The sequence below is a fragment of the Xenopus laevis genome, chromosome 5S, assembly GCF_017654675.1.
Source record: "Xenopus laevis strain J_2021 chromosome 5S, Xenopus_laevis_v10.1, whole genome shotgun sequence".
NCBI classification, from domain to species: domain Eukaryota; kingdom Metazoa; phylum Chordata; class Amphibia; order Anura; family Pipidae; genus Xenopus; species Xenopus laevis.
This window is the reverse complement of record NC_054380.1, coordinates 81,788,002-81,815,053: the sequence shown is the minus strand read 5'-3', so window position 1 is coordinate 81,815,053 and position 27,052 is coordinate 81,788,002. Positions and strand designations below refer to the sequence as shown.

Below are 27,052 nucleotides of genomic sequence, written 5' to 3'. Positions count from 1 at the left end.
TACTCCACATAAGTAACTAACGCGCTATCTCCTGACGACAGAAAGATGCGCCAGGGGTAACATTTCCGTCAACTCGTTCACTGATTGGTCAGTAATCCGATGACGTCTAAAACTGGAGCGCGTAGAGGTGTTGGCGCGGGATTTCTTTCTGTAGGTATAATCGTTCTTTGCACAACAGGCTGTTTGGCGTTAAATGTGCAGAAAAAGAGTCCGGGCGGCAGTGATACGTGTGCTTGTGTTCACCGTTTAGGTGTGAAACCCAGAGGTGAAATTATATATATATATATCTCCAGTGATCAGTTGTTTACATCGGTGGCGTAAAATAGCGTTTATGTTATAGGCTGCATTTGTACAAATATGGACGTGCAATTAGTCGTTCTGATCTAACAACCTGCACGTTGAGTTACTGAGCGACGCCCACCCAGCCATTGACTCTTCCTCTGCTCATTCTGATTAGGCTCCTGGTGGTTTGTTCCTTCTGTGATCTGAGGAAGTCAAGCAGCACTATTACCCTGTAAGTGTAACTAGGGGCAAAATGGAAATTGTTTCATTGGGTTTCGCTGCTCCAAAGTAGCTTGTGCTTGATGGTACTTTAGCTCCATGAAATTGTATTTGTGGCAAAGCAATCCTATTGGGTTTATTTCATGTTTATAAAAAAAATGTGATTTGTATCCAGAAACCCCAGATCCCAAGCAGTAATAGATCCTATACTCTTATTAAACAATAGATCATCTCTGTCCAATTGAGCTAGGAGTTAGGATGTTGGGATGCCAGCTGAGTATTGTCACTGTATAATCTACAGATCAGGGAATTCCTTATTGGTCAGACTGTAATTTATATCCTTATAAATGGAGTGTTTCTACGTCAGAACAATAAGTTTATAGGTTAATGTCACTGCCACACGCTAACTGCAGCTTTTCTTCCTGCCTGTCCACCTCACTTGTCACTTCCTCCATCATGCGGCACACTGACTCACACCTTCTATTCCAGTTTTGCTGCCTTTCCTTCTCTCTCAGTTCTCCCTTTCTCTCCCACCCTCTGCTGTTTGCTCCCTCAGTGTTTCTCTCCCTCTTCTGTTCCACCCTCCATCTCTGGTCTCACTCTGTCTGCATCTCTCTCCCTCTTCCCCTCCAACTCTGTCACACTCCCTCTACCCCTCCCACACCCTGTCACTCTTTAGTCTTGTTACTTCTGTCGTTCCCACCCTCCAGCTATCAAACTTCAGTCTTGCTCCGTCTACGTCTCTCTCCCTCTTCTGCTCCTTCTCCAGTCACACACCCTCTGTCCCTCCCACACCCTGTCACTCTTCAATCTTGTTCTGTCTGCACCCTCCAGCTATAAAACTTCAGTCTCACTCCGTCTGTCCCTCTCTCCTACATCCCTTTCTGGTCTTGTGCCCTCAATAATCAATCTCCTCTCTGTTTGCTCCCTCTGTCCCTCTCCCACTATTCATTTATCTCTGATGTTGCCCACCCCCCCTGCATCTTCCAACTTTCGTGCCTTCTTTCCCCTTATGCCACTTATTAACCTGCAGCAATATGTTTGTGCAACATACATGGTCAGGGTGCCACATAACTTAGATCAAAGGAGAAGAATCATGCAAAAATAACTCTGGTACAGAGGGACTACTGAAAGACACAGTAATAAAATTAAAAACCAAAAGGGGAACAAAAGTAGCATAGACTGAAGTGCAGCATTCGGTAATAGTAATATAGAACAGAAAATACTTAGGTTTGTGCTACTGCCACATGACAACAAATATCTATGGTACCACTCAACAAATAAGTATTAAATAAAAATACAAAAATATAAAATATTTAGGAGAATACACTCACAGTTCACCTCAGTCCCAAGGTGCAAAGACCACAAACACTGTATCCAAAAGGATGTGAGGATCTCCAAAAATAAAGAAACAAATGTAAAAAGTAGAAAAATGTATTAGGACATGAAGACCTAACGCGTTTCGTGCCTGTTGGGGCACTTACTCATAGGCTCATGAGTAAGTGCCCCAACAGGCATGAAACGCGTTAGGTCTTCATGTCCTAATTTTTCTACTTTTTACATTTGTTTCTTTATTTTTGGAGATCCTCACATCCTTTTGGATACAGTGTTTTTAATATAGAACAGAGGCAGAGAACTCCTTGAAGATGCTGCATATCTAACCACTGTAGATTATAATGAATAATGCACCCCCTACTGAAATTGATAAAGATATTGAAAGTCACCTTGCAGTTATGTGACCTGTATGAAAGCACGATGCCGCAGGCCACGTAACTCCTCGATGACTTCTAATATCTATATAAATTACAGTAGGGGGTGCATTATCCACTATATACGATGTGCTGGACAAATATAGTAAATCTAGATAAATATTGTAGTGTATGATTTATAAAAAAACACTTTATGTCAAGGTACCATACCAACTGGTTTTTGTAGTTGAATTGGTGATAACTATATTAACCGGGCCGCTATATCACAATTTACTTACACATTTGGTGCGCACAGTCTAGATTGCAGTTTGGATTTGTAGCACTAGAAGTTGAAAGAAATAAAACTTGCAAAATAAATATTGAAAGTTAATTAAAAAATTCTTCAATTTGAGTTGGATTATACACTTTGGAGCAGTGGATTCTCCTCAAGCAACCTGGTCATCATATTTTAATTCTCTGTTAAGTAATATTTGCGTTTCATGTAATAGCACCTTGTTCTCCATTCAAATGCACAACAGGTGTGTGAAATGTGATGTTACTTAAGATTTCTACCTTGTAAATTTTATGTTTATCTAAAAAAAAACAATGTGAAGGCTTCAGTAAGAATTTTTTTTAAAGCGATACTGACACGTTCCTGTAAAAATCATAGGAACGTGTCAGTATAAAGTAAATGCTGCACCCGTAATCGTTCCCCCACAAAGCCGCCCCCAGCCCCACGAACCTGTGTGCTGGCGACCCTCTGACACTAATAACATTCCGGGTTGCTTCAGCGACGCTGGGCTGGGGGTGGAGTGATCCTTCCATTGGCTGAAGTCCTGTTTTCATTACGTTATTTACTCATTTTTGGTATTATTACAACCAATTACTATGGTTATATCTAAAGTGAAACCTCTGCTTACCCACTTTAGATAATGGATTCGTCTGTATCTGTTGATGATAAACATGTTCAGAATACGGAGAGCCTTTGCAATGAGGAGGAGATTGAATTTGTCAGTGTAAGTATCTAAAATATCAGTTTTTTTAGCATCCCTAGGTCTGTTTTGTTAGACTGGAGTGACAATATATTATATAAAGTCAAACTGACAATTTCTAATATACATTTTTTGCTAAAGGGAGCATTGTGAATGGACAGCACTTAATTTAAAATTAAAATGTAATGCAAATATTGAATATAAAGGGTGCTGTCCATTCACAAATTGTCCCTTTTGGTAAGCACTAGCAGATGATTTTTTTATTTTAGCAAAAATATGTGCTCCTTTTAATAGTTTTCTGTTTGACTACTTAACCGTGTACTAGTTTTCCTTATTGTGTTTTGCAAGTACATTGTATATCTCCTGGGGATGCCTGAAGTCATTTAATATCATTTGCATGGTATACTTCATATAGTGCCATCCTCAAAGAGAACAAGCAGCCTGATTTTATTATGATTTTATGTCTTTGCAGTCATGGGGTTTGTATGGAGTCCTTCCCAGGGTGTGTGATCCTGTACATTCTATCTGTACATCTAATTATTTTATTTACATGGTGACCATTGTGCCACATCATGATTTTTTCATGTTGCAGCTATACTGTCCAGCGAGGTCTCGAAATGTTCTTTTTGTTTTGTATACAAAATAGTATGAGAATGGTAGAGATTTTTGACCCTGCATCCACTCAAGTCAACTGCTTACTCATATTCAGGCAGTGTAAACCAATTCGTCTGTATGCTCTATTTTGGTTAGATTTAGAATGAAATAACTTGAAAAGCAAATGTAATGATTGTCTTGTGACTTTATTTTATCTCTTGTATAGGAGGGCCCATTACGACCTGTCCTGGAATGTATTGATTTAAATAGTAGTGATGAAGATTCAAAGAGTTCTTTTGTTATTGTAAGTATTTTTAAAGGGATTGTTCTTGCGCCTGTGCTTTATTGCTTAAACTACTAAAGATATGTAACAAAATTCGTGTACAAATTCATTCCCAGCCCCTGGGTCTGGTCCCTCTAGTGGGCCTTAAAAAAGTTTGAGAGAGATTTGGATTAATGCTTATTTGCTTGCCTAGATTTTCCTAAAAGCTGAACCTAAAGAAAAATTACATTTAGGGAGAACATTTTCTGATGGCCTAAAAGTTCTTGAAACTATATTGTAGAATAACTATGATATATCCTACCCATTATTACCTACACATGTGAAACTACATTATACAGTGACATTACTGACAATTCTGTGCCTCCTACTTTGCAACAACAAATTATTCTGAGTAAAGGTATCTTTTTAATTTGCATTCAACATTTCTTTAGCAGCTTTATATTATGTACTTGAAGTGGCATTAGGACAATGTCATACAATTCCTTTTAGAGCAATTCTAACAGAAGAGCAGGGTAGTTCTGAACATTTTGACCTTGGCATGCTATTGCTCCTAATACTTTTAATAGAGAGAACGACCACTTGCTGTGACATTAGCAATCTACTTTGTGGTTTACTTTTTGTCAATTGCCATCTTAAGTCCTAGAAACTTTTTGCTAGCGTGCATTACTGCTGCTTTCCCCCTGTTTTAGCTTTAAGCTATTGTTAACAGTTGTGACACAATCTAATTCAGAAGGCAATATTGCAAAAAGAAATGGTGAATGAAAAACTTCACCCATTTGTTGCCCTTGCAAGGTAAACAATAAGAACAAAATGCATACCTAACATTTTTTTCTTAAAGCGGAAGGAAAGCTTTATCAGAAAGGTCTATATAAATACACCAGTAATGTATGTTAAAGCATTGCAATAAAATCCCTCCATAGCTTTCGTTCTTCTTTAAGTTTAATTGGAATTGACAAAGGCAGGAACCATTGCACCTTCATCCTTTAAATCCAAGGAAAATGGTTAGAAGTAGTGTGTTTTACTTGTTTTCACTCTCTTTTTAAAAGCTTTTGGTAAACAAAATACATTTCTGACATCAAATGAGGCTCAATAAATTGTCACCTATTGGATGATAGCATGTAGTTGTACAGATCCGTATTCAATTTTAACATGTAATTTTGTGTTCCCAGAGAAAAGTGAAGGACCATGTTGACCGTCAGAAGGACAGAGTGGCTTCAACTCTTGATCGTCTTGCACTACATGTTGAGGTAGAGAAAAAAAATAAAGCAGAGAAAAATAAAGCATTTCAGGTAAGTTGAGGGGCTTTACCATGTAGAAATGTTTTTGTATGCTACTACTACTTTGCATTACTGTTAGCTTTGATTGAATTCAGACTTAGTGCCCTCTCAAGTTTCTTGTTTGATCAAGTGGTAGTGGTTTGACTGCTGCTGCTGTTTAGGAATACCAGTAATGGTTAAAATGCCCCAACTACTTGATATTGCTTCTGATAATATCTAATGAAAGTGCTATGGCTGATTCACCTGGAGTGTGGACAGGCTGTATGTGCGTCGGGGTGCTTTCTCTTTAATTTTACTAGGTGTGGATATATATATCATCTGTAAATAATGGTACAGTAACTTCCTAGAACAATAACGGTACATGCCAAATACCTTATACAGAGTAAGATTCACAGGGTACTGACTCTCCAAATACATTCTATACAAAGATGCAATGGATCCTGTCACCCCAGAAACCCACTTACCCTTCCAAAAAGCAGATTGTATGATGGCTTTAAGCATCAGAACTTACTCAGAAAATGTCTCCACTGTTTAAAATGCTTTTTTGCATCACAGAGTGGTAGGTATGAGAATAGTACCCAGCAGGAGAAATTGGAGAAGCTGAGATGAGCATTGAATAGCTGAGGCTTTAGCTGCCTGAAGTGCTTTACTGACTGTTTCTGCAAGTACAGGAACAAGCAAAATGAACTATGATGGCTACCCTCACACCATTATTAATACTAAAAAAATGAATTAGTTTAAAAATAAGTTTAAATTATAAAATGGGGGTATTTTTTGCAAAGCAGGTCTGATACTCCTTAAGTGTTCTATGCTTCCCATTTGTTTTGTAGCATGTAAAATCACATAAAATTGTACAGACTCACCCCTGCTCCTTAATATTAAATTATTGGATGGAGTGTAGAGAATTGTGTCTCAACTCATGCAGAGCTCCAACTGCAGTAATGCAAAAAAAAATGGGAAAAAGTTTGTAGGCACACTATCTCATGAAATAAAACCACTGTTTATGAAACAATTAAAAACAAGTGGCTGCCGTCTTATAAACACCCAATGATTTCGGGAACACCCCCTTAATTATGTTCCCGAAATGTGTTGGACGTTTATTACACAGCAGCCACTTGTTTTAAATGGTTTAATAAACAGTGTTTTTTATTTCATGCGATAGTGTGCCTACAAGCTTTTATTCCATTGGTTTTGTAAAATTACATATCCCTTTATTATTTAGGAAAAACTGCACGGCCAACATGCTCATGGTCTTCAAGAGCTGGAATGCATTAAAGGGCTGCCTGGCACAGATGCAGCAAGAATATGTGTTAATCAATGGCTCAAAATGCCAGGTAAGCAAAGTAAGGGAATCGATAATGGGTATCCATATAGTATCCGTATATTAAAGCATTTTAAATCATTGCTAGTTTTTAGTTTTTTAAACTTGAATGACAAAAATGTGTCTTCTTATTGTCATCTCTTCTATAGTAAAACTGTTTTTACTTGCACATCTTTTTCATTATTACCATGCATGCACATATATTACTTTTGTATATAGTGGAAGACAGGTGCCACAATACTCTCACAATAGTACTTTCACATCTTTAGGCAGCTTTTGGTAACGGTCTCCATCTTTAATATTGGTCACTATATCCTTTATGGTGGCTAATTAAAGATCTAAGCTATGTCTTTCTTTTTCATCAGAACCAACACTCCAAATATTGTTAGACGAAACCGAGGGAGGGTTTGCTACACTGTCTTGCCTTCAAGCTGTTAGAAAGTGGGGCTTGTAAGGATGGAGCAGCTTTTTTTTTAAAAAAAATCACCTAACTTAAAGGGATACTGTCATGGGAAAAAACAATTTTTCAAAATGAATCAGTTAATAGTGCTGCTCTTTTGAGAAATGGATTTCAGTGCAGAATTCTGCTGGAGCAGCACTATTAACTGATTCATTTTGGAATTTTTTTTTTCCCCCATGACAGTATCCCTTTAAATTCAGTGGTGCCATGATAGCAACTATATGAACTGATGACCAGAATTTTGAGCATGCTATTCTGGAAAACTCTAAGCAAATACTTTGCCAGTTGGTATTAGAAATCAGCTAGGTGTTTGTGCTAGAGTCACAAAACTGAATAAAAATGCAAAGCAGTATATTCGGTTTGCAACATGATTAGCTAAACCTTTCATTAAAAAAAGGGGGTCTGTTCTTTTGAAGAATTGTATGTTAATTACGGTAATGCAATTTGGAATATTATTCTGCTTCTATAAAGAAAATTTTGCATATGGAGCAATTTCATATGGATAAAAGTACTGTCGTCTATACAAGCTTGGCTAGTCTGTTCCCCCCGTGTCTTAAATTATATTTCAAAAGTCTGTAATTTTAGAAGATGACCTTTTTTTTCCAAAGCCTTAGGTCACTTATGGAGTATTGAATATTCAGAGTACAGAATATGTATTTGTTTTTATAGGGCCCAAGCCAGGGGTAGTCTGTTCAAGCCGAAGAAATATGAATCGTTCTCATGACCAAAGTCCTGTGATAAACACACCCATCATGTGTCCTATTGTCCACTGCTACAGAAAATATGATAATGGTCAGCTGCTCTTAGGACATCTAAAAAGGTATGTTCACTTATAACCTTTAGGTTAATCATAGGCACTCTTTGAAACTTGAAGAGCTACAGCTGGGTTTACTGAATGTGTATGAATGTGCAATTTGAGATGCTTTTGTGCTGGTGACATATGGCTGGTGCAAATCAGTGGTACAGCATTTAAAAACATTTAGTTGTCAAGGAAATAAGCCATTAATTGCAGGTAGGGGTGCAGTTCACAAAATAAGATTATGTACTTCCCTTCCCATCATCCACATATCACTTTTCTTATATGGTGGGTATCACATTGTGTTGCAGATTAAACTGTTAAGTCTAAACATGCAATAATACATGTGGGTCAGGTGTTTGTGCAGGTCCACTTTATTAAACCCAGTTGGAGTTTTCACATCCATAAAATGTGCTTATACCAGATCTGTGTAGACAAGTCTTAAAAACTACTACTTTAGTGTAGAAAGTACAAAATGCTGACAGCTAGAGTTTGATTAGAGCAGTGATCCCCAACCAGTAGATCATGAGCAACATGTTGCTCTCCAACCCCTTGGATGTTGCTCCCAGTGGCCTCAAAGCAGGAGCTTATTTTTGAATTCCAGGCAAGTTTTGGTAGCATAGAAACCAGGTGCACTGCCAAACAGCCTCAGTGTAGGTTGATAATCCACATAAGGGCTACTAAATGGCCAATCACAGCCCATATTTGGCACCCCAGGAACATTTTTTTTGCTAGCGTTGCTCCCCAACTCTTCTTACTTCTGAATGTTGCTCACTGGTTCAAAAGGTTGGGGATCCCTGGATTAGACTGTTGGTCTCTTGGCTAAAACTATGTCATGATATACATGTAATTCTTATACGTGAACATTGCATTATAAATCTCAACTCACACAACTGTATGCTAAACCTGACATTCCAACTAGAGGAGTGTTGTGTATTTGAGTGGGCAAATCTCTAAATTTATATAATTTAACTGGATTTTCTAAATATACTTTTTTCTGTGAGACCACAAAAGGTGCAGTACTTTGTGTCTGCATGCATGTGGTGTCATTTATAATTATTTTAATATTGTAATCTGATATAAACTCTTCAAATGCAAGCCCTTTGTGGTCTGACAAAACTTTTTAAACTGCTGTGTCCACATCAAGTGGAAAATGCACGTGCTTCTGTGCTGAAATTAGCCCCATGTGTTTGCAAACAGGCTGACTCCATACCTGTTAGTGCAGACATTAGAGTGGGCTGAGGAGAGGACTTGGCTGGTTCTAGTCCTACTTTAACTAACTGCAGGCTGAGAAATGGCTATGTATTTAATCACACACTTGCATAATTTTTCTTGTACACTGCTTTTTCACATGTTCAAAGCCACGGTCATCAAAAATATAGGCAAAATATTTATTCACTTTTAATTTTAAATTATAGGGTGTTTATTGTGTACAGGGGTTTCGTAAGACTACACTTGAATGACTTATGTAGTCTGTGGTGAATGTTTTGCTCGTGGGAAGTTATTGCTACCTACCAGCTCTCTTATTACCTTTAATTATTTTTGCTAACTTTTGTAATTTAAGGTTTGATCATTCTCCATGCGACCCAACTATTCATCTTCACGGAGCTCCTGCAAATTCCTATGCCTGTATTGTTTGTCTCCAGCGTTTTAATACCCGTGATAAATATGACGATCATGTGACGGCAAAGGTATTCAATCTGTAAACTTGTTACTTTTAAATAATGTAAAATATTGAGTTTTGTAGATATGTAGATCGTTATTATTTAAGTGGTGTTGTGAACACCCCCAAACACTCATTACATATACACCTCCAAAAACTACACAAACACAGACTATTTTTTTTTTTAGCAACCTGAGAACCCAAATGTGTGTACTCTTCTTTTGAACAAACCCATCGTCCAGGCCCGGACTGGCAATCTGTGGGTTGTGGCAAATGCCAGAGGGGCTGCTATAAGGTGCCATAGAAAATCAGTATTTAGTGGGCTGGTGGGGTCTCTTTGGGCCTCTGTGTAGGCTGATTGGGCCTCTGTGTACCTGAAATGCCAGGGCCTGTTTTGACTCTCAGTCCAGCCCTGCCATCGTCCTATGAGTAGTTGAAGTGGATTAATGTTGAAAGCATAGTAAACATTCTATACACCATATTTTTTTCCCTTTCTGTATTATTGTATAACAGAGGTAACCCCAACCCCCTATAACTTCTGGGAAGGGGTTATCCTAGGCAAGACAGGACCATTTTTCCGCTCCCCTATTATTTATTGGTCCATAACTATAGGATTTGGGTGAATCTTGTGTAGGATTCAGTATTTAGTTGAGCCTTAAATTATGAATTCATTTAAACAAAAAAGGAACTCTAATTCTTATTTATATTGGTAGATCATATTAAGGGTTTGGCTTTAGTTTTTTCTTTTGAATACAAATGATGCAAAAATAATTCTGGGATTTGTTTGAGTCCTGTATTTAGTGCATTTGAACACAACTAGAGAATCTTGTCTGTGCTGAGGTGGCCTGTTCTTTCTATTAATATTACAAAGGTCCTATCTGTCTTTTTCTCTGAATCTGTGGTAATGTAGACAAATAGCAAGAGGAGGCTACCACTGCTAACTGTGATGCCAAGTTTACAAAATGGATTCCCATGAAGTACCTGCAAAGCTGGAATAAAAGCCTTGATTTGCTGACCCTGTGGGTGGTCTATAGACTTACTCCTTAGGTACTGGAGTAAGGTGTGGACTATTTATTAAAACGTTCCATAAGGCAGGAAGGATGTTACCATATGTAGCCTAGAATGCTTACAATATACTGTATGTTCCATAATAAGTGTTCAAGGATGTCTAAATAAAAGTGCTGTGTAACAGCATGAAACGGCAGCTGTCACTTTATGCTGAAATTGGAGGCTTTTGTGACAGCCCTTTGCTGTCAGAATTTTAGGTAAGAAACTATGTAATATTGTTCTATATATATTTATAAAATGACAGCATCAAGGGTACTTGTTACAGAAACATTTCTGAAAGCAATATTTTTATATGTAGGACTATCTGCTATAATAATCTTAAATTGGCTTTCCATTTCTTTAAAGGGATACTGTCATGACAAAGTGTTTTTTTCCAAAACACATCAGTTAATAGAGCTGCTCCAGTAGATTTCTGCACTGAAATCCATTTCTCAAAAGAGCAAACAGATTTTTTTTTATATTCAATTTTGAAAACTGCCATGGGGCTAGATATTTTGTCAGTTTCCCAGCTGTCCCAGCTGGGAAACTGACAGAAAAAAAAAAGTTCATCATATAAAACCAAACAAGTTAGTGTTATATTAGTAATGCTTATATGAAATGAATTCAATGCCAAGGTAACCAAGCTTATGGTCTTCATGTTATTTTTATGTTCATTTTGGAAGCAGCAGGAGTTTTTACCTTGCTTTCTGTGGCAAAATTCTACTGTGAAAATGTTTGCTGCAAGAAAAAAATAATTTACTTTTATGTGTTTTGTATGGGGAAAAAACAGTGCAAAGATGCCCAGTTCAGTACATTTTGGGTGGGGAAATGAACCCATTGACTTCAATTGAGTTTGCAAATTTTTCAGAGTCGATCATCACTAATCAGCATTTTTTATTGTTTTTCCTGGCAAATGTTTCTTAAATTCGTAAAATACTTTTTGTTCTACTGTGTAGTATTGTACATCATTATATTCATTTAGAAATGAATGCTTCATGACTGATTTCATTCCATTATTATCTTTTCAGGCCCGACTGGCTGATGGCCATGAGAATAATATTCGTCCTCAGGTTATCAATAGTTTTGCGTGTCCCTTGTGTTTTCTACTTTTTAACCTAAGAGATGAGTGTCTACAGCACATGTCTGACAGCAATCACTTCTTGCAAGCTATCCAAAAAGGTGATGTATCAAGTTTGTTGAGTGAAGTTTTGTTGTTTTGAGAAAACTGAATTAGCCAGTTATGTTTAAATAGCTCTAGCAACAAGTGACTCATTCACCTCCTTGTGCCTGAACGTAAACAATCATTTGTTCATGATGTATTAAATGATACCGATATATATTTAAAGGGGAACTATTGTGAAAATGAAACTTTAATATAAGCTCCCTCATACTGAAGTAAGAAACTTTCTAAATACAATCGATTAAAAATTCTGCATTGTTTCTGAAATAATCAGGTTTATATTCACTATTCCTCTCTCAGCATATGTTTCTTTTCATTCTCTCCATGCAGCAGTTGGGTGTCAGATGAATGATCCTATATATCTTATAGGTGGGGCTCCTTTTCCTAGCAGATGTATTAGAGCTCACTCAAATAACTGATTCCAGTACAAACAAAATCTAACAAAGTAACTGCCTTTTGCACAAATTCTGCATGTAGAGAGACATTATGTCTGCTGATTTAAAAAAAAAATGAGCTCTAATACATCTTCTAGGCAAAAGGAGCCCCCCTATAAGATATATTGGATCATTCATCTGACACCCAACTCCTGAATGAAGACAGAATGAAGAGAAACAGATGCTGAGAGAGGAATAGTGAACATAAACTTGATTATTTCAGAAACCGTACAGATTTTTTTTTATAATTAGAAAGTTTATTATTTCAGTATGCTGAAGCTAATATTAAGTTTTCATTTATGCATTAGTTAACCTTTAAAATGATCTTACAAAAACTATTATGGGAGATATCCACTTTCTTCACATATATATATTCCTTATAAAAGGGAATAATTCACCAAGAATTGTTGATGATTTTCTGTCGTATTTTACAATGTAATATTTTTGCAGTTGCATTAAACCACATAATTAATAATTACGCAAATGAAAACTTTTCACCAATAAAAATCAGTCTTTGTGCTAAAGGTATCACAGAAAACAGAAGCCCATTTTCCATGCAAATGTCCGTGAAAGTCCACGAACACATGCATCAACTTTACCTAAACCATTGATACAAGTAGTTTATTTCGGCCATTAGGATTTCATATGGATAATAAACACCTCATGCACCATAAAAATCAGACTGTTCACATATTACTGTCAAGTTCATATGTATGTGTTTAATTGTTCTTTTGCAACTTTCGTTTCAGATGATAAAGGCATACCATGTCCAGTACCCTTTCCACTGTATGTAAAAAATGTTTTGATTGCTCTGTGTAAGGACATTCCATTCCAGGTTAAATGTTCATCCTGCAATCAAGAACTACGTTCACACACAGAGCTTTCTGCTCATTTTAGGTAAAAACGTAACTTTTCTTATTTTCTTAGACATAGTATTTGATATGTGATGGAACTGTGTTTAGCAGGTATGTGTATTACGTTTAAAAGAATATAGAGGATAGGAAAGTTGAAGCTTGGAGTCAGTGGACTAATCCATCTTTATAGGATGTGAAACACTCACATTATTGCAGGTATATCACAATTTAAAAATTATTAAGTAGGTCAGGGGGTTGGTTGATTACTACAGTAGGAAGAATAAATCAGAATGGAGTGAACCTTGTATTAGGGAGATTGAAAAGGTGGGAAAGGGATCATTATATTTGGAAGTAACTATATGGTGGCACACAACTTAATTCTTCCCAAGAATGGGAAATGACTTAAATGCCCTCTGTAGAATGCAGGGGATGGGGTATTGTTCTTGGAAGCGGTCTGTTTGTTTTTTTCCTGATACTTAGAGTGAACCCATTTCTTGTAAATTGTTTACTGAGGTTGGTTATCCATGCTGCAGGTACCAGGGTAAAAATATAAGAATACTAATGTTTATTGATGTTTAGATTTTCTATTTTGATTGGTAAAGCTAAAAGTGATTGATAGTGTGGTCTGCAAATAGGATGCTAGTAATAAGGTTTTGAATAGATGTCTAATGTTTTGTAAAGGAAAAGAAACAGAACCATATTTGTAACTCAATTATTTCAGAAACGGGTCAAAATTTATAATTTATTCTATTTAGAAATATTCTTATTTCAGTATGGTTGAATCTGATATAAAATATAAATTTTTCCCAATAGTACCCGTTTAAGACAATTAATTACATTACCCCATAGTGTTTAAACTGCATTTACCATACTATTCTATTACTGACATTTTAAGTGTAAAATTTGTTTCCTCTCTCTGTTCTTATAGAACACGGTGCCGTAATGCTCATCCTGTGGCTTATTCAGAACAAAGCATAGCTGAGGTAGTGGCAGTGTTTCTAATGGAAGCCTACTGTCTGTCATGTAGAAAAATGTTAAAAAGTGACATGCACATTGCTAAGCATGCCCAGAGAACTGGCCACAAAGCCAAATTAATAACAAGCCTAGAAGAATCAATTATGGCATTTTGTTACATCAATGAAGGAATCAAAACTCCATCTGATCTGTGTTTATCTGCATGTAATGCAAGATTAAAACCTAATATGCTTAAAAGGACTATAAATAACAATGTTCAGATGAGAACAGACTTCTTTATAAATGTAGGAAAAAACACCATTAAAGATTCTCCTACAAAGAGGCAAAAACAAACCAGAGATCTTGGTATTAGTGGGACTGTGTGGTTCTGTGAGTGCTTGCAAAAATGTTCAACTGAGAAAGATGCTGAGAAGCACATAATGATGTCTAATGGGATTTGTCACAAATGTTTGGTGTGTAATAAGCTGGCTAATGATTTGAGTGTCATTCGGTTGCACATGAGCCGCTTCCATGGAGGTGCTCATTTAAATAGTTTTATTTTTTGGTGCAAAGGCTGTCGTGCTGAGCTGCCTAGAACTGAGAATATGATGGCACATGTATGTGAATGTCACAAAGGTCATTCATACTATTTTGAGCAGGAAACATGGGACAATGAACCCTCCACATCAACACAAATATGCAGTCCATCGCAACAGGTTGTCTCCGAAACATCTTCCACAGCCCCAGAAACTACTGCCGGACACTGGCAATGCCATATATGCGAAGAGATGTTTGATTCTGAAGATAGTGTTAGGCAACACTGTAATAATATAAGTATTCATCAGTTTCACAAATTCTCATGTGACATCTGCAAAAACCGGTTTCACAAAGTAGAAACACTATTCCGACATAGTCAGCATCAACACGATGGAGAGATAAATATGAAATATGTTTGCGGGCTATGTGATCTGTACTTTGAAGATGAAAAAGACTTCCATGGGCACTATAATGGTTTGCATAGTTCTGAATATGGATTTGTGCCAGAACAAATGCAGTCTCTTGTAAAGAATGAAGAACAGTCCTTTTCCAATCCAAAACCAAACGAAGACTGCTTAACCTGTGGTTGTTTAGAAAATTATTCAAGCAAAGCACAGAGAGAGGAAGCCAACCGTCTTTGCTTGGCACGATTGCTACAAAAAGGAAGTCTTTGGTACAGCTGCAGTAACTGTTCAGCAACAGGGCAGACATATGACAGCTTAAAGATCCATGATTGCACTAAAAGCCCTCAGCCACTTGCCATTGATTGTGTTGTCAAGTGCAGCTGTTGTTCCACATCATTTAAAGATCCCACAAGTGCTCTGCAGCACTATCATACTACACACTGCTTCCTTCAAAAGCCTAATATTAAACAATTTAAATCCTTGGATTCACAAAAGGAGGTCTTTGAATTTATGGCCAGCGGAGCATGTGCTAAGGCAAAACATGGAAAATCTGTAACCCTCCCTGCGCCCAAACTGCATGGTGAGACTCCAAATAGGTGTCCAATCGAAATGGAACTTTCCAAGCCTGTATCCTGTGATGCTGAGAACAAAAAAACTGGAGAAGACACACAATCTGGGAAAATTGATATAGGTATTGTATGAATCTATGGCTTTGTATATTTTTTCTTTATATTTATGAGAAAATATTAGTGATGCACAGTTTTTCTAATATTTAAGTGTAAAGTGTCATTTTTCACCTTCTGAAGCAGCTCTGGGAGGGGGGTCACCGACCCTGTAAACTGTTCTAAATGGATACGTTTAGTTGATACATTTCTTATCTTTGTCCCTGCTGAGCAGAATCTCTGGGTTTCATTACAGGCCACTGTTAGAATTGATACAATAGTTGCTAATACTCCAGAGATGTTGCTGAGAAATGTATCAACTAAATGTTACAAAATTGTAACAGTTTAGTCTGCTCCTAAATTACTGAGCTGCCAGACTCAAACACCAGAGACAGGGACGTTAAAGGGGTTGTTCACCTTCAAACAACTAGTTGGTTTCAGATAGATCACCAGAAATAATGACTTTTTCCATTGACTTTCTATTTTCTATGTGTGACGGTTTTTCTAATATTGAAGTGTAAAGTGTCATTTCTCTCCTTCTGAAGCAGCTCTGGGAGGGGGGGGGTCACCGACCCTGTAAACTGTTCTAAATTGATACATTTAGTTGATACATTTCTTATCTTTGTCCCTGCTGAGCAGAATCTCTGAGTTTCATTACAGGCAGCTGTTAGAATTAATACAATAGCTGCTAATACTCCAGAGATGCTGCTGAGAAATGTATCAACTCAATGTTGCAAAATTGTAACAGTTTAGAGTCCGCACCTGAATTACTGAGCTGCCAGACTCGAACACCAGAGACACGAACATTCACCTTTAAACTTAGATTTTGGAAAAAATTTAAAAAATAAATAATGGAAAGTAATTGAAAAAAGTCTTTATTTCTGGTGAACAATCTAAAAACAACTGAATTGAAAAAAAGTGTTTGTAAGGTGAACAACCCCTTTAAAAGTGAACCAATCCTTTAAAGGAGTACCAAAAGTAGGAATAGGAGGAAGCGCTAGAAATTTGCATGCTGCTTCTACAATAGTACCCTGGCCTGGTGCAGTTTTCATTGACCAGGGGCACCAACTAGGGTATCGGGCATCTGATTATAATCACAGGGGGTGCTTAATATTTCCATTCCCTGGTCATTTCACCTTTTTTTCTCCTTTATTGGAGATCCCTATTCAGGTGAGCATGAAGTGCCCAGAAGGACAGCAAGAGGGGTAGCCAATCACACTGTCACAGCTTTACCTTTACATAGTTTTGTGAGCAACAGGTTATTTTACACCCTAGGAAAGGAGCCAGTGGGAAGTATATAAATGGGTGGTAATAGTATGTGTTTTGGGAAAATCGGCAGTAGCTTTTAAAACCACGTTCCCTCATGTTTTGAGGTATATCATGCAATAACAAAAACTTGTTTTTATACTGTATTTACCTTTATACATTCATATACCCTGCCAGGTTTGGGGTTAAGGTTCCAACTATCTGCAATAAGTGGATATGCTCTGTTCTGCAAATTTGTAGAGGATCAGAAAGACCAATATTGTGTCTTGTGGAGCATATATACAATAGGACAAATGCCTCTTCCAGGCACATCTACTGAGTGATATTTAAATGTAAGATGTCTGTGTTTCAGAAGTAATGTCTTCCTGCTGTGAGAAGTTCCTTTGCCTGTGTCTCTTTAAGGCCTACATTAAATGTGGCAGATTGCATCCATTAGCAGTATATTTAATTAGAAAAACACAGATTATTTCTTTAACTGTTACATTAATCTAGGAGTATTAAAGGATAGCTAACATTGTAGGATGTATGCTCTTATTTGTACCTAGAGAGTTCTTAAAAAAAAAATGTATTGTTTATATGAGAATTATCCTCCACAAATCTGGCAATTCAAGTTGATAGGCCTGCTGAGTATTCCTTCTAAAAAATATTTTTATGTTTTGTTTAAAATGCATAAAAATGGCTGAAATGTAAAATGGTCAGACCATGTAAAAGGGTTTAAAACATAAATATTAATGCTACTGTATGAATGCCATTTTCTCTTAGTTCTGTATGAACTAATAACATTTTCAGGGGCATCAAAGATTAGGTAAAACGGTTGGTAGAAGACGTTTCTGAGCCTTTGGATTCGGAATAAATATTGCCTTCTTTGTGTACGACCAAAGTGTGGGTATCAAATAAATCATACATGTAATTGAAGTCTTGCAATAATGAACAATGTAGCCTATTTTTCTACACCCATTCCAGCCACCAGATGTTGCTTGTTTAGTCCAACTCCTTATAGTGATCCTTGAAGGAATGCACAGAATCCAAGATTCAGTTTGGGGTATGACCAAATACTATCCTTTCTCCACAGGATTCAGACATATTAAAAAGAAAAAAAAAGCCTGGTCGAACCAATTCCCAACCCTTAAATCAATGTTACTTTCCACAAGCTGATCCAAATTAGCAAAAATAGGGATCCATGGCACATTATCCTTTAAATAAAAATCTTTGTTACTCAACATACTTTTTTTTTTTTTTTTTTCTCCAAAGTTGTCAAGAATTCATGATTTTGTTTACCAGTGAAGTCTGTATTGCACATGATATATACTTGCTAATGAAATTATCGAATTTTCATAATATAAAAGACCCCAATATTGTTTTAACTGTGTTGTTATTTTATTTGAACCTAGAGGAAGAATCAGACGAGCTGCCTGACTTGGACTTTCTCTGTACCATGACACACATTGTGTTTGTTGATTTGGATAACTGGGCTCAGTTCTTCTCACATTTGCCGGGATACCTTAATCAGGGAATATTTGTCTGGGGCTTTCAAGGTAAAGGGGAACTTCGCAATTTGTATTACCTGTGTATTTGATTCTCTAACAATAACATGAAGGCAAACTTGTATAGTAAATTTACCCTATAATCATAAAAGCTATTTTATCAAAGTACACTATTTACCAAAGCTATATATTTTGAGGCCTATTTACTAATTGTTGAAGTCAATGAAAAAAAAAAAACACGTGCCTAGAAAAATAAAAACGCGAGACAACTTTTGCAACTTTTTTTTTTTTCTTGAATGATCGCTTATTTGAGAAAAAAAAAGCAACAGACTATTCCCCTGCATGGTTTTACTCATAAAAAAAAGTCATGCGAGTGAGAATCACATTCCAGTCATTTTCAATAAGGCTACAAAACTCAAAATATTTTAATGAATCCGGAAAATAAATGATTATTTGCAGCATCTCTCTTGTGACCTAGGATAAATTACAGTCTCCAAGTGTCTTACTATACTTACTACACCTACGATGACTGCCTTGTTCCAGTAAATAATTTATATAATAATATAAATAGTAGACTGCGCAGTGGAGCAATGGTAGCACTGCTCCATTGCAGTGCTGGGGTTCTAGCTTTGATTCTAGCAAAGGCATTATCTGCAAGGTGTTTATCTGTAGTTAGTATAGATATGAGTATATATAGTATATGTGAGTGAATGAAGGGGTCCATGTATGTGTGTGTGTGTCCATGCCAGTGATCAGTCCAACCCATATTCTGGCATTGACCAGCTGCTACAAATGATAAAAAGCCAAAATTTGTACACAAAAAGAGGAAAGAATACCAGTGCACGGTTTGCCTTTAAAAATAAATATTACAAAATATTACCATTGGCCAAAATATGTAAACTCGCGGGCCACGTCAAGGCCCCTCATTGTGCGCGAGTCCTGCACTACTCTCATTCTCAATTTGTAGTGCATTGGTAAAGCAAGTGAACTCCTGAGTTAAGGGTAAGTGCACTGTTGCTCTTACTACTCAGTGACACTGTTTGCTGAAGGACTTGATTTTAAACACACTACACACTCAGAAGGTTAATAGTGTAGGATACAGATAAGTGCACTATGATCTTGCTACTCGGTCAAATTGTTTGCTGGGGTACTTGATTTCAAATGCACTACAAATTCAGAATGTTACTTATGTAGGATAAGGGTTAGTGCAATGTGGTCTTACGACATTGCTGGGGGACTTGATTTTAAATGCACTACAAATTGAGAATGATAATAGTGTAGGACTCGCATGCTTACATATTTTGGCCAAAGTGTGGTACTAACACTTAGTTTTGTAATATTTATTTTTAAAGGCAACTATGCACTCACATTTTCTTATTCTTTATGGTCTTTTTTTCAGCCAGATTTAACTATGCAACTTTGTGACTATGTGTGTGTGCTCTATACATGCTCTATAGCTGTATTTAGACCCCAAAAATTAGAAAAAGATTGCTTCATTTGTGTGTATTTGTATAATGTCTGTTTTTGTAGGAGGTAAGAGCAACTGGAAGCGCCCCGTGAACTGCAAAGTCTTCAATTACCTATCCAACACTGGTTCGTTCTTCCTTCATCCCCATTGTAGTGATAGCAAGGATGCAGCTGATTTTGCTATATGCATGCATGTAAGTTTGAGCTTTGTTTTCTTTCTGCTTTTTTCCATACTTTTGACTAACCGCACATTAGATACTGGAAATTGATGATGTATCATGGGAGAGAGTAATCATCTTGGAAGAAAATGTTTTCAGAATATGCAATATAACTAAAAGGTGCAATTGAAGTTTTATTGGAAGATATTTATAAACCTGCAAACCATGAGATGTAAAAATGCTAAAGACTGTTCCATGCAGACTGTTGGAAGCATTGTGTATTTAGCTAAATATTATCCAACATTTTTCTCTGAATTCTGTCATTTTCATTTCAGGCAGGACGTTTAGATGAGCAGCTTCCAAAGCAAATTCCATTTACCATTCTCTCAGGTGATAAAGGCTTTCTGGAACTTGAGAGCCAGTTTAAAAAAACTCAGCGGTCCACTCACATTCTGAATCCCCACCACTTAGAGGGAGATATGATGTGTGCACTTCTAAACAGCATATCTGATACAACGCAAGGTATGCTGCCAGTGAGAGTGTTTGAACCAAGATAACACAACACCAATATTTAAGGTGGCCATAGACATTAAGATTTTTCTCTCATTAATGACCGATTTTAGTAGGAACTGACCGATCCGTCAAATTATCGTAAGTTTAGTGGGCACCGAATGATGGTGCATCGAACGATTTTTCGTCCAACATCAGTCAGAAATCAATTGGGCAGGATAGAAATGTTTTATTGGTCACAGTGAATTTTATGCATTGTCCTATTGTTTGCTAGGCCAAGCAGGCAGCTACCCATATTTTTATTGGCTTCAACTAGACTATATGGCTTGAAATTGTCTTTTTTTAAGGAAAAATATAGAATCAATACAGCTCCAGGCAGTAATTTTCAACTGCAATGTGTTTTATTCAGCAGTGCAGGCACACTTCTGAATAAAACACATTGCAGTTGAAAATTACTGCCTGGAGCTGTATTGATTCTATATTTTTCCTTGAATTATGCACATGGGGTGTAACACAGACACCTACTGAATCGTACAGCAATAAAGTGAAGAAATTGGAGGCTGAATCATACCTACTCTATTGACTATTGTCTTTTTTTTAGTTGATGGACAAATTTAAATGATTGTTTCAAGATAAGCTTGGTCTTACGATTACGAAAAGAGTTTTTAAAAATCTGTGGCCACCTTAACCCGTGGTAGAAATATTAAATAAATATCAACGTCTTTGCTTTGTTCAGTGCTCTTCAGAAACAAATCAGAAACCGTTCCTAATTAATACCGTTAAAAGAGAATGTAAAGGACAGACTAGAAACTTTTAGTATAGGTTCTGTTCTTTCAGGAAAACTATCAATGTTGCTTTTCCTTTCAAATGAAATATACAGTACAAGGTTATGTTAAACCATAATTTTAGATTTTGAAGCTGAAATTATTATATTTGGTCATGTATTTATTGGAAAAAAAATGATCCAATAACATATCTGCGAGAGACAGCCAGATTACTCATACAACACATTTGTGGATGTGTATCATGGCTCGAACAAAGTGGGTGTCTGATGTCCTCAGAAAAAAGTTGTTGATGCCCATACAAGTGGAAAAGGTTACAAGACTATTTCTAAAGAGTTTGGACTCCACCAATCAACAGTCAGACAGATTGTGTACAAATGGAGGAAACTAGAAACCGTTGTTACCCTACCCAGTAGTGGTCGACCATCAAAGATAATGCCAACTGCAAGGTGACTAATAGTCCAAAAGGTTACAAAGGAACCCAGGGTAACTTCTAAACAACTGAAGGCCTGTCTTACATTGGCACATGTTGATGTTCAGGAGTCCACCATCAGGAGAACAATGAACAGCATTGGTATGTATGGCAGGGTAGCAAGGAGAAAGCCACTGCTCTCCCTCAAAAATATTGCTGACTGTCTACAGTTTGCTAAAGATCATGTGGACAAACAAAAGGATACTGAAAGAATGTTTTATGGGTGTTTGAAGCCGAAATAGAACTTTTTGGTTACATTTGGAGAAAGAAAAACACTGCATTCCAGCACAAGAAACGTAACCAAGCTGTGAAACATTGTGGTTGCCGTGTTCTGGTTTGGAACTGTTTTGCTGCATCTGGGCCTGGATGGCTTGCTAGGAAAATGTCAAGACGCCGGTCGGTGAACAAAATTTCAATAGACCGTGGGTCATGCAGCAAGACAACGATCCTAAGCACACAAGTGATTAAAAACAAATGGTTAAAGAAGAATAAAGGTGAATGTACTGGAATGGCCAAGTCAAAGTCCTGACCTTAATCCAACTGAAATGTTGTAGAAAGACCCAAAGCGAGAGGTTCTTGTGAGGAAAGCCACCCACATCCAAGAGCCTGTATGAAGGAATGGGAAAGTTCTCCGAGTTGATGTGCAGGTCTGATCAACCATTACAGCAATGTTTAGTTGCAGTTATTGCTGCACAAGTGGGTCACACCAAATACTGAGTGTAAGTGAATACTGATTCACTTACTTTTGCCACTATAATAAAATAATAAATAAATGACCAAATATAATTTTGTGTTTCATTTTACTAGGTTTTCTTCATTTACCTTTAACTGTTAATATTATTAACATGTATTTATATAGCGCCAACATATTTCATAGCACTGTACGTTATAGACCTGACACCTGTTTTTGGAGTCTACCAGTTTTCAGTGTGAATAACTGCTAGTAATAAAATGAGGAATGATCACCCACACCACTGTCACACACCACTATATGCATCTTAAATTTACATTTTCATTTTTTTTTTGGCTACAGATGCAAACGATGATACAGAAGATGAATTAGCAGAACTGGATGAAGGTTTGTCTGATTTGTATATCCTCCTTTTCTATTATGTTGAGATGTGAAGGTGAGGGAATCACATCTATTACCAAATAAGTATCAAAATAAAGCTTATGTAACCTTAATTAACCTGAAATACAATTTATTAATGTACATAAATGTATATATATTTTTCTAACCTCTAAGTAATTGCCCCATTGGTAATAAAATGCACATTGCAGTAACTGTACATGCCATATGCAGTAACACCTAACCAATAAGAGTTGACCAGAATATTCTCCCTGCTTATTGGTTGCTATGCATTACTGCAGGTCTGGACTGGGATTCAAAACAATCCCTGACATTTCAAAATACACAGAGGCACAATCAGCCCCCACCAGCCCATTAAATTAAGACTGTCCCAAATAAAGTGATAGTCTTTGGCAAATATTACACTTTATATGCAGACTATGTATTTTTTTTTTATATAAAGGGTTAATGAGCTACTAGTTAAAATCTCATTTACAATGCATTTAGGCAATAATACATTTTTTTTTTTCATCTTATGTTATATTTGGAAAACTGAAAAAAAAAATTAAAAAAAAAAGTTAAACCTCAGATAACCCATAACCACACTTAGTTCCCTCTCTCTTCCCTTGTATAGGGGTTTTATGGTCATATTAATTAAAATGTTTTCATGACAACTGCTGGACCAGTGGGATAATGCACCGTATGTTCTAACCTTTGTTTTTGTTATATTTTCTTAAACACAGATGCCAATTTGAATGAAGCTATCAAAAGAAGTATGACAGAGATGTAAAGAAGGGCTAAATACATTAACTTGAAATAGAGCTGCAATTCCCTTAGTTTAATATGGAGCATCTGTTAATGGTATATTCCAGATATTAGATTAACTAGCCCTTAATTTTTTTTTATTTTGTATGAAGAATGTCCTGACTCTGGTAACAATTTCCTACTTCTTTGTTTCTATCTTTCTGTAACAACTTCTATTAAATATGTTTGCATTAATCATTGCTGCTGGATTAGTTTTGCTTAATTTTTCCTGATTCGATTGACATCTGTGATCTTTTTTTTTTTTTTTTTTTTTAATTTGTAAAAATCGTAATTGTCCTGAATTGTCTCTGCAGGGGGACATTGCTTGTCCAGGCTTTTGTCTTTTATTTTACTTATCTATGTTTACATAAATGATATGCATTTAAAAAATAAATTTATTTTGAAGAATATTAAAATATTCTCTGAAGATGGTTCATTTAAAAATACATTTTGTGACAAGAATTGCTTTGCTGTTTCAGGACGATATAGTATGTTTCACATTTTGCTGCAGTGGGAGTGCAGTAGAACAGCATCTGTATCTAAACATTCCCCTCATGCACTCACATTCTTTTATAGTATCTGACCTGGTGGCCCTCAAGCCAATCTTTTGAAAATGACTCGATACACTCAATAACATTGGCACCATAACAATAAGAGAAGCAGAGGTTTTTATTTTTTTGTTGGGTGGGGGGAGGCTAAAGGTGGCTATATGCCTGCTGACATAACTAATTCCAGATATAGCTGTTCTCCAGTGAGGGCCGTAGAATGTGGCACTGCAATATGTGGGTAAGTAGATTTTACATTGAGAGCAGCGAGTACTAGAAGACAAACATTGCTTGTCCCTCTTCACAAGGGTATCTGGGGCTTTAGTTCTGCCACTGAGCTGGAGAAATAGCCACATGTGACTGCCAGTTAGACAGCACAATGCTTTTAAACTTAAATAAATATACAGTTCTGCCTTTTGTGCCACTGCTGCACCAACAACATCACCACTGTTAGGTATATAAGCAGTTTGGGTCACAGGCCCACCATTATCTAAATAATAGATAAAATATGGAACACTACTCCTATTCACTTTACTTGCTCCATGATCTCTGCATTTCCATGTTCCCATTTTTTTCAATCCCTTTCCTGTATCCCTCTTGTCTTTTTTTTTTTTTTTCTAGCATTTTTTTTTTTCTTCTGTGTTTATATTCATTGAATGCATTTTTTTTCCTTTCTTCAGCCTACTGCTGGCTCAAGATTGGCTTCATATGCCATCATGACTTTCTGTTCAGTGTAAAGATGGAGGTTGAGGCCGAGGCCAGCGAAAGTAGTAATTACAGCTAATTTCACTCTTAAGTCTGTTTGTCCGTATGTTTTCTGTGGAGAGGTTGAGCAAGGCACTAGTGAGCTGATACCAAAGAAGATACAGTTATAAGGACTCTTGCTCATGGGTGTTTCTCCCTGTGTTGGAACACAGGAAAGATCCACCGCAGGGGAAAGTGGGGTGAAACTCCCATGTGTAAGATCCCTAAAATTTATTGCCATGGGTGCTAAAAAGTGCATGTAGTTAATTATAGCAACCAATCCGATCTTTGCTTACAGATTTCTACTTGTAATAGACTGACAAATCAATAAGCTGGCTAACTGCTATTGGCAACTGCATTATGGCAAATAAGTACCTTTTTTAATAAATTAGCCAGCAAAAATTTGTTTTCAGTCACGTGGAAAACATTTCTTTTTATCATAATGCAATTTTAACTAGATAAAAAAGTAAAAGATGATGTCTTGGGTTCCAGTGGTTTATAAACCAGACAGAATACCACACAGGCATGTTGTGCGGTGGGTATAGTGCAGTTACATACAATCTGACGTAGGGCAAGTTGAATACTACATTCATAAAGAAAAAAATATATCCCACTCCAGAGGCTGTTGTCATCTTGTGTTATCCAAGGCCAAAAGTCATCTTCAATTCCTTAAACTGGATTACAAATTGAATCTCAGGAATGTGTATGGCCCAGTTGCTGCACCAAGATGCCACCAAGATTTGCAGTTTTGTTACTTTATCTGTGATTGTCAGTTTGGATATAAATTTACATGCATTAGATTAATTCATATCAAGTCAAGGAAGTGTATAGAACTGTAACTGAAAAGAATCTTGGAATGACATGTCACAAGAGAAGTATCTTTTATTGGAGTATTACAAACTCTCCCACATCAACGCGTTTCGGTTCTCTCTGAACCGTCGTCCTGACGACGGCCAGCTACAGGTTACTCCGTAACCATATTGCAACAGCCAAAGGACCGCTAAGGAGACAGTTTACCGCTACTCCGCTCATGAGTGCCAAAATTACCCAACCGTCATGGCTGACACAATCAAAGTAAATAAAATCGACACGGGTATATTCATCCTTGCCCACATAACGCTGCTTCATGGCACTTTCATCTCTTATGTAGGCTGCGATCTGGGGGCTGCTGGCACATTTGGGGCACAGGGAGGAGAGGGGAGGAGGAAGGGAAGTAGGTTAAAAACAAGTTATAGGAGAAGAGGAAAGAAGGACAGATCAGAAATAGAAGTAACATATCAAGCAATGGGGGGGCCTTAAATAGAGTCAATCGGGCCCTTCATATGGCTACATTTGGGTAACGGGGCGGAACACAGCAATAAGGGCAACATGAACAAACTCACTGGTAATATATGTTAAAGCAAAAGCAAAATATATTAGTATATAGTCTTGTAGCGTGAGAAGGGTTGTTCAACCCAGAATATAGTAAGTCAGGAGAGGTGGAAAAAATCTTTGGATCTTCACAGGAAACAGCCCAAAGGTAATGTTTCGTTTAGTCCACGGGGAGTGACCGTGTCCAGTCGTTGGATCCATCTTGCTTCCCTTCTGAGGAGGGCCAAGTCCCTATTTCCCCCACGAGTCAGTGGTGGTTGGTGGTCTATCGCCATACATCGGAAGGTGGGTAGGCCGTGTCCCATCTGTAAAAAATGTCTGGCTACCGGTTGTTTGGCTGACTGTTCTTTCAATGCCTTGCTGATCGCTGACCTATGGTTGGCAATCCTTTCGCGAAGGGGGGTGGTGGTCTTCCCTACATAATAAAGGCCGCAAGGGCAAGTCACAATGTAAACCACAAAAGCCGTTGTGCATGAAAGTCTGTGTTGGATCTTAAAGCGCTTACTCGTATGTGGGTGAGGGAAATCCTTCCCTATCAGTAAAGACCTGCAGGTTGTACAATCTGGGCACCGGTAACAGCCCAACTTCTGTTGCCCACTCAGCCAATTACAGTTAGCCCCGGATTTGCCGATGAAATCCGTTCTCACCAGGATATCCTTTAAGTTGTGGTTTTTGCCTTGACCAAAGGTGGGTGGAGGTGCTTCAAACAAGGATAGACCATCGTCCATAGCTA

The 27,052-nt window shown here is 37.2% G+C and overlaps 1 protein-coding gene across 10 annotated transcripts; it reads left to right on the top strand.

The window, feature by feature from the left end:
• Nucleotides 1-24,075, top strand: znf451.L (zinc finger protein 451 L homeolog). Of its 10 annotated transcripts, none has more exons than XM_018264403.2 (16): nt 50-150; nt 458-514; nt 3,119-3,205; nt 4,002-4,079; nt 5,228-5,347; nt 6,558-6,669; nt 7,786-7,936; nt 9,477-9,603; nt 11,651-11,801; nt 12,986-13,133; nt 14,019-15,676; nt 18,305-18,448; nt 19,928-20,058; nt 20,358-20,544; nt 22,820-22,864; nt 23,599-24,075. In XM_018264403.2, the coding sequence occupies exons 3-16, from the start codon at nt 3,122-3,124 to the stop codon at nt 23,643-23,645; spliced, it is 3,183 nt and encodes a 1,060-aa protein (XP_018119892.1). In that variant the 5' UTR covers nt 50-150; nt 458-514; nt 3,119-3,121; the 3' UTR covers nt 23,646-24,075.
• Nucleotides 24,076-27,052: the final 2,977 nt, after the last annotated feature.